At 41.1% G+C, this 8,772-nt stretch overlaps 1 protein-coding gene across 1 annotated transcript; it reads right to left on the bottom strand.

The window, feature by feature from the left end:
* Nucleotides 1–3,023: 3,023 nt before the first annotated feature.
* desi1a (desumoylating isopeptidase 1a) lies at nucleotides 3,024–8,028 on the bottom strand. Its single transcript, XM_062531818.1, has 6 exons — nucleotides 7,641–8,028; nucleotides 7,013–7,034; nucleotides 6,794–6,863; nucleotides 6,374–6,483; nucleotides 6,086–6,208; nucleotides 3,024–5,521 (listed from the first exon to the last, which is right to left on the bottom strand). Exons 1-6 carry the CDS (start codon nucleotides 7,729–7,731, stop codon nucleotides 5,428–5,430), a joined length of 510 nt encoding a protein of 169 aa, XP_062387802.1. The 5' UTR covers nucleotides 7,732–8,028; the 3' UTR covers nucleotides 3,024–5,427.
* Between the last annotated feature and the right edge of the window lie 744 nt (nucleotides 8,029–8,772).

The raw sequence follows: 8,772 nt of genomic DNA, 5'->3' as shown, positions 1-8,772 counted from the left end.
CGGGTCAGAGTGCCCACGAGGACCCAGCTTCGAATTCGGCCTGCGGTCATTTCCCGATCCCACCCCACCTCTCTCTCCCACTTACTTCCTGTCTCACCCTTCACTGTCATATACAAATAAAGCCCCCCCCCCCCCCCCCCCCCAAAAAAAAAAAAGAAGAAGAAGAGGACCCACTTGTAGGGGGCGCACGCCATTATTATATGGATAGTTGCATGAACTAAGAAGGAGAACATTAGTACCAACAATGTACAAAATGGCACAAAATACCAAAGATGCTAGTCAGCACAAGACAAATCTCACTGCGGAGACTGATCATGTCTGAATGTGCAGTAAATGTGTGGGAACGAGGTTTTCAGAACACACAAAGTTACAACTGTGTAACTGGAGACAGGGATTACACAGGGATAAGACCATTTTGGATGAACATAACTGAAAATGGGAACAAAACCAATTTCACTTGATCCAGAGTCATTTCGGCGCTCTGCCTTCCTCAGTGAGGAAGGCAGAGCGCCGAAACGCGTCTGTGTGAATAAATGATTGTTTATGCATAGTGCGGCCTATCTCTTGTTTCCATGATAGTCTATACTTTGGTCAGCACTCTAAAAAGTTATAAGTCTTGAGTGAAGCCTGCTCCTACCTTTATGAACTTGATCCAGAGTGAAATCACTTTTTTCTATTTTAGATCACCTGCCCACACAGTGAAATGACCTGTCCACACAGTGGTCCCCAGACACTTTATAGGCTAAATTTAGTCTGATTTTATAAATCAGTGTTGTGCCCTGTATAATAGACTAGATCTACAGTACTACAGTATGTTGGTATGGATAGCGTGACTGGTACTATCTGACTGCCTGTGAAAAGGCAGCCCCCTCCTTTTCAATAACCCGCCTGACCCTTCCCTAAACATTGTAAACTGGCTATTTTTCTCCTACACACACAAACATGGAAACACACTTACACTCACACAGGCACTAGCTTATAACTATTAGAATGCAAACACAAAAGCTTGCACTTCCTAGTCCCACACATTCAAGGAACCAGAGCACCCTGTAATTGTACATTTGTTCCCTGATTGGGTACGGGTAAGTGGATGATCGTGTGGGGGTTAGGCTCTGTGTATATTTATTATTTTATGTTCCAATGATGTGATTAGTATTTACAATTTTATACTGTCATTATCGTTAATGGTGAAATGTATGTTAACGTATGTTTCAATGTGTGTTTAAATGTGTAATTGTTGTGCGGGGAAGAGACCCTGTGATAGTGGTACCAATCAATTAGAGATAATTGGTTGGCTAAATTTAAAGCCAGAGATGTTCTGCTTCAGGGTCTTGAGTCTGAGGAGGAGGAGAGTAGTTTGGATGCAGCAGCTTGCTGTGAGGCTGCACGTGTAACCGTATCGAGAACTTTGCTCTTTTATTGACTTAGAGAACCTGTTGGTTGACTTTTGATTTTGTTTTGTTTCTTGTCACGTCTTTCTTTGCTTTCTATTTTTCGGAGCACTCGTTTTTCCTGCACTGCAAATAAATACTATGCACTCCATCAAAATCCACGTTTGCTTGCATTGTTGTTCACCCATCACCACTTCGCCACAGTGAGTCCTAGCTGCTACATGTACATCCTGTCTGGAATTGGGCCGCATTTTTCACACACCCTGTTACAAATAAGTAGCCTACTGTACATTACTGAAACATTGTGTGAAATAGCACACCAGACTCTAAGAAAGTATCTAGGTCTAGTGTCTTTTACAGGGCTTAAAGGAAGGGAAATGGCTGTGCCTGAAGTCAGGCTATCAGCCATTTCCAAAGATCTGATATTATATGGGCGACTTGCCTACTTTCAAGTCTCAGGCCTCACCTAAGTTCAGGTACAGTGCTTTTAACAGTTAGCTTTGATATCTAATGTGCTTTGATTTAAAAAGCTTAGGCTATTGTGCCACCTCATAAATCCTTGCAATGTTCTTTTTAAAGTAATGTTATTAACTGTTCTTCTACTGTTATTACACCGGTTACCATTTACAAGAGAGGCATAGGAAAACTGGAACAGGAACATGAAAATAATGTTTTGCTAAGAACAAACCACAATGAAAATCATTCTGTTTTTAGTCTCTGACGAGATTTATAAATCTGAGGATACGGCATGGACTGCCTATAGACTGATAGTGATAAGTGTACTGAGGGAACAAGACAATCTTTTACTTGCGAAAACTAGAGTAGGCCTATCCTTAGTAGCAATTAACTTCCAAACAAGTTCAGGGACAGTGCTTTATTAGGACTGGACTTTGGTTACCAATCAACAGTAAAAGACAGGCCATGTCAGTTATTTTTCAGACAGTTGGACGGCACCGGTGATAGGAGCAGGAGGATTTTTTATATGTTTTTATTTTTAAAGGCCAGCTATTTCATGGATCCAGGATATTATGCATCCTGATAAAGTTCCCTTGGCCTTTGGAATTAAAATAGCCCCACATCATCACATACCCTTCACCATAGCTAGAGATTGGCATGGTGCTTTTTACAGTTAGCCAATTAGCCTGTTTGATGCTCATTGAGCTCAATGCAAATCAAACAGGCTAATAGGCTAACTGGAAAAAGCACCATGCCAATCTCTATCTATGGTGAAGGGTATGTGATGATGTGGGGCTATTTTAATTCCAAAGGCCAAGGGAACTTTATCAGGATGCATAATATCCTGGATCCATGAAATAGCTGGCCTTTAAAAATAAAAACATATAAAAAATCCTCCTGCTCCTATGGGAATTTAACATAGGGGTTGAATACTTATGCAACCTGTATTTAAGGAAGAACATTTATCTATTTACGATACATTCTTCAATCACAAAGAAAATTAGTGTCCTTAGCGGTTTGATTTTTACTCATTTTTTGAATTAAGGCATTACAATCAATTCTCAAAGGATGATTTTATATTCTTCTTTTTAGTCAACTTTAGCATGGGTGTGAATACTTACTATACCCACTGTATGGTATTGAAATAAGTACACTTAGGCAACACTGGCGAATTGTTCTGAGCATATTTTATTCAAACTAAAGCAGAAGTAGGTTGGAACATAAGCAATTTATTCAAGGCTGTAGTGCATGTAAGAATACTTATGGATGATGGCTTCACATATACATCTACACATGACAATGAATGGCAAATGAAAAAAAAAATCATAATTACACAATACAAATAACATAAATAAGATAAATAAATACTTAACATAGGAAATATTTTAAATGATTAACTTTTCCATAAAACCAAATAAACATACCATATATAATTTCACATGATGAGGGTTGATGTGCTCTAGGTCATATTGGTTAACAGCTGGTAGAGAGCAGGTTTAATGGGGATAAAAGAAAACATTACAAAAAAGATCCCAGGGTATTAACACCTGTCTCATTCACACACTCTCTCTCTCACACACACACACACACACACATACTGTACACACACACACACACACACACAGTGTACATCAAATGTGGCACTGTGACACTACCCACAACGTCTAAAATGTACTGCCAGGCTACTAATGCATGGCCCCTATAGCTGTGTTGAGTCCATAGCCAGATTCTAGTGTATTCGGTCGTACAGTACGACTGCACAACCGGCGAGCTTTCACTCCTCTTCCCTCCTCCACGCCTTACTTCATCATATTGGCTTAAGAACTTCAAGAGTCTCCTGGTGATATGAGTAGCTGAATGAACACCAGCTTTGTAAATGTTAGTGCTTACCCAACATGGCACTGGTTGTCAATTCCAGATTTGCCGTTTATTAAAGCCAAACATTAAAAAAAAAAAGCAAACACATCGCTGCGCGAGATGTAGGTCTTCATGAAAAGTCTACCTTCAAATACAAATGTACACACAAAGTACATTAGAACTATTTATATGAGGCATATATTCACTAACATTGCTTACATATTTCAGATGCAGCAACAACTTCAAACAGCAATGCCTGAGCTACAGCCAGCTCCAGCAGGAAAATAAATACCTGATGACAACATGTTAATGATCCCTACTGCACTCTTCTGGAGGTTGCCTTTGTTAAGGGGACGTATGTACGTGAGTATGTACATGTGTGTGTGTGACGTGTGTGTGTGCATGCTGCGTGTGTATGTGCGTGCGTGTGTATGTTTGCGGGGGGTTGACTCCGCCTCTTGCGCTCCTTCTTCCCTCTCAAGCCTGTTGCTAGGGTAACAGTGCCAAACTCTTCCAGGTTGGTGAGCGTGCGTGCGTGAGTGCCAACGAAGGGGCGGAAGGGCGGACCGGGGGGGGGGGGGGGAAGGCACCGAGGTGTACATTACTCACACCGTCTGGTGGGGCATGAAAATCTAAGGCCCTCCACTCGCCACAGAGCTGGGCAACTACAGCTGGGGGTGAAGGTGAGATGAACCCTTCTTTTAGTCAGATTCTCACATACTCCCTCTGGTGGATAGAGAGTGATGATCTTTTCCACCTCACAGAACTGGGGTTAGAACTAAATAAATATAGGTTTACACACACACACACACACACACACACACACACACACACACACACACAGGCAGAGGCTCACACATGCGCACAGACAAGGACACGCGCATCCATGCACACACACATATACACACACACACACACACACACACAAACCCTCTCCTATGAACATAACTTGATTTTGCTTTTGAATTGCTGATTTGGATTAAGTCTACACAAGCGATCAGAGTTGGCTCTTGGCTTCAGAATGGTTGCATTTCTCGATGCATTGTAGAGTAAAAATGACAGAGCAAATCAACCGAATGATTCAGCAACAAATGTTTTGGAAACCAACACTGAGCCAGTAAGACTGGGCTTTCTCCTGAGCTCTGAGATACTGTTTTGCTCTTCTGCTCTGTCAAACACGAATGTATTTTTGATGCTTCACTCTGGATTTGGCATTGGGAGTTAGAGCAGTAAGACCCCCAGGTATTATGTGATAGGCTCTGCCTATGTTTCAGTACAGGATATTGGTCTCCATTGTGACAGACCGGAGAGGACAGAGGAGAAGAGGAAATGTTGACTAAACACACCACGGGACAAGCCGATAATAAATACACACATCTGACATAAAGGTTCAAGGTTCAGCAGTGTGAAGTGATTCACTTTAAGAAAAGGGAGGAAAGTGAGAACAATTTTCGGAAAAAGGAAAGCAAAAAAAAAAAAAAAACAAAGACAGAGATTCCAAACCAGGGTAGAAATGTGCAAATTTGTGCACAACAGAACATGTTCATATATATATATATATGTATATACATATACTCAAAGCGTCATAAATACACGTGAACTACAAAGAGCAAAAGCCGTCGTGTTCGGTATAGTACAGAAGAAAGCAGACCTGCACCACATAGTGTGTCAGCTAAAGGGGCGTTGTGTGTTCTCTTGCCTGAGAGTGTGGTCAGCAGGGGGTCTAACTGTGGTTGTTATGGCCGTTGATCACATTGCCACCTGGGGGAGCGATATGGATGGAGTCCAGGATGGGCCGCAGCACCTGGCCGAAAGGCCTGCATCGGAGACAGACAGACAGATAGGCAGGTAGACAGGTAGGCAGGCAGGCAGACAGGCAGACAGGATGTCGGAGGGAGAGGGAGAAGAGAGAGAGAAGACATACACAGACATAAAGATGGAGAAAGAGGGAGAGACAGAGAGAATTAAAGCAAATTTTACCTTTGCATTGTCACTCACACACAGTACACATGCGACGCATTCTAACATCAAATCTGACAATGGTGCAGCCACTACAGAAAATTTTGATTTTTGATACGTCCAGTCAGTGTTTACTCTGGTGGTGTTTGCTGTTTTTTCTTTTTCTTTTCTATTTCTTCTTTCTCTCTATGTATGCCGTGTGGACAGATTGCAATCAGTTCATGGGTTTCATCAGGTCCCTTTCCACAGGTGTACTAAATCAAGCACCTAGATTATGAATGCAGACTGCATGGTGCTTGATTAATACACCTGTGGAAAGGGACCTGATGAAACTCACGAATAAACTAATAAAACACAGTTTTATACAGTTACTGTGCGTGTAGCAGAGGGACACTGTCCACAATTCAATGGCGGAGACTTACGTTGAGAGGATCTCAGAGGGAAGGTCTGTGATGTGGGACGGAATCTTCCGGCCGGTGAGAAACTGGGCCACCTCGTCGGTGAAGGTGTTACAATTGTGCTCAAACAGTCGGTAGCGGTCTCCTCTGCAGACAGAGACAGACAGACAAAAAGCATGAACATGTCTGATTTATAGTACAGTATCTTATTTAAAGAACAAAAAACAACATCATACATACACAAACTCTCTCTCTCTCTTTCACTCACACATACACACACACAGACACACACACAGACACAGACACACACACCTGTAACTGGTCTCCCCGAGCGATGAGAGGTAGTCCATAAAAATCTCTTCATTCACCTCTGTGTTTCCAAGTTCCACCACAGAGTCTGGAGGGCCCAACATCGTACCACCCTGACACACACACCCACACACACACACACACACACACACACACACACACACACAACATAACACACATTTTAAGCACAGAATCATTCAAATTAATATTATTACTATTTCTCCTAATATGAAGTTTAGATTTAAAAGGGCTGCATCCACTAATAACAGATAAAAATGCTGCAGATAAAAAGATGAAGATTATGGCGATTATAATGGAATTACTAACAGTGTATCAATTAATGGTATTACATGCTGTGAAATCTAAAAAAGCTGCAGTGTTTGGAAAGTATTAGGAGAATGTAGATGTGCCAATAAACTGTACCGGTGCACAGCTTGAGATGCCAACACCTCCAAAGAAAAACTCCTCTCCAAAAACCACAATGGCAGTGTGCCTGTGGGTTGAGGAAGCAGATATTAGTGATTTGATTTTGATCCTCTTAATAAATACATTACAACGACACAGTTAAGTCAAGTTAAATAAGATGGATAGGTGAGATAAATGATGCATAAAAGGACAAACAAATTTAGAACAAGTTATTACCAGATTCCATCAAGCTGTTTTCCTGTAGGATAAAGAGAAACACATAATTTAGAGCCAATGTCATGAGTAACTATCATAAACTTAAGTTTCGCTAATCTTTTGTAGGCCTACCTTTGTCAGGTCACAGCTGTGTTGATTCATTGCCATATTCGGCAGACACAACGACCTACATTACTTACTGTGCCAAAGGCTAAGACAGACATCTGACATTCTTTCTCTTTCTCTCTCTCTTAATTCAATTCAGTTCAAGAAAGATTTATTGGCATGAACGTTTCTGCAACATTATTGGCAAAACTCAATTATATCTACACATGGAAAGACAACATTAAGTGTGTGTGTGTGTGTGTGTGTGTGTGTGTGTGTGTGTGTGTCTCCCTCTCTCTCTCTCTCTCTCTCTCTCTCTCTCCCTATGTTGATTATAAATGGCATGCAATGAACTGTTGCTGTTAAAACAACAAACAAAGAAATCTACAAACATGAACCACTTTATATGACATTGACCCATGATGCTATCCCGCTAGCCAAAATACAGGCTTTCCATTGGAGCCTTTCAGTTCACAGGGGTAACGGTAATACTGCTGCTAGCGGTCTCGACCAGGCCCAGAATATGAAACAGAGCTGGACTTACCCAACATAATAGGGCTGAGCTGACGTGCCATCCCCCTGGACAGATCGTATATGTAAAGCTGGACGGAGTATGTCGTATTGTGCTGCTCCATTATTCTGAATAGATAAGTTCCTCGTAAACGTTCACGTTTCTTGATGTTTGTTTTGACAGCTGAGTAGCTAGTTAGCCAGCCTGGTAGCTGGATAGCTAGCAGCTACCTAGATAGTCAGCTGGTGATGTCCTATATCTAAAATAAATCGGAACGGACGAATACACTTTCTGAAGTCTGAATCACAAGACACTCGTTGCATTCAAAAATTCGAAAAAAGGGCAAATGTTATAACGGTAAGTGTTAGCGGATCAGCTAGGTTTGCCCACTGAGAGAGATGTCTGGTAGTATCTATCTTTCTTCTTCCTTCTTGGGTGGTAAGATTAGTCACAACAGCGCTATCTAGTGGTGTACAAGTTAATAACAGTGTAAATCAAGTTAGTGCACACAACCATGAATAAGTCTGTCTATGGTGCGCAAGTTGCACAAAAACCAAGAGCTATTTACAACCAATTAAAGTCTGACCTACACACCTTTACTAAATGGAAATGCTGTATAAAATCACAACTGGAAAGACAGCCATCCTTGCTCCTGCAGCTTTGACTAGAACACTAGATTATATATTGTATCAAATGTCTGTTTTGTTACAACATGGCTATAAAATGGTCCTCGTTAAACATTTTAAGAGTTCTTTTCTTTTTTGAGCTTAAGCTATCAACGTGACTCATATAAACCATGACATCATCCTATTAGTCCATCCCCGTCTTACCTATGCCTACTCCATCATTGTTGCACTCTGATGCAGCTATATCAATTTTTTTGGCTCACATTGTATCAGTATTCTAATCTGTCCCTTCTTCAAATCTTTGCTGCTGCTGTGGGTACCTGATCTGCATGGGTTACCAGATCTGCATGGCGCTGTAAGCTCCTTGTTGTAGGCCTATAGGTGACTTCTGTTTTTGTTTTATCACAAATAATTTAGCCTACATCAAATGTTGAATCAATTAAAAATATTTGTCCTAACAGATTCCCTTCGAAGTAATTTTTCATATAATATGGAATAATAGCATCATGACACTATTATATTGGATGCAATCATGATTG

This window comes from Sardina pilchardus, chromosome 3, assembly GCF_963854185.1.
Source record: "Sardina pilchardus chromosome 3, fSarPil1.1, whole genome shotgun sequence".
In the NCBI taxonomy this organism is placed as follows: Eukaryota; Metazoa; Chordata; class Actinopteri; order Clupeiformes; family Clupeidae; genus Sardina; species Sardina pilchardus.
Note: the sequence above shows the minus strand (reverse complement) of the source record. Positions and strands in the feature narration are given on the sequence as shown.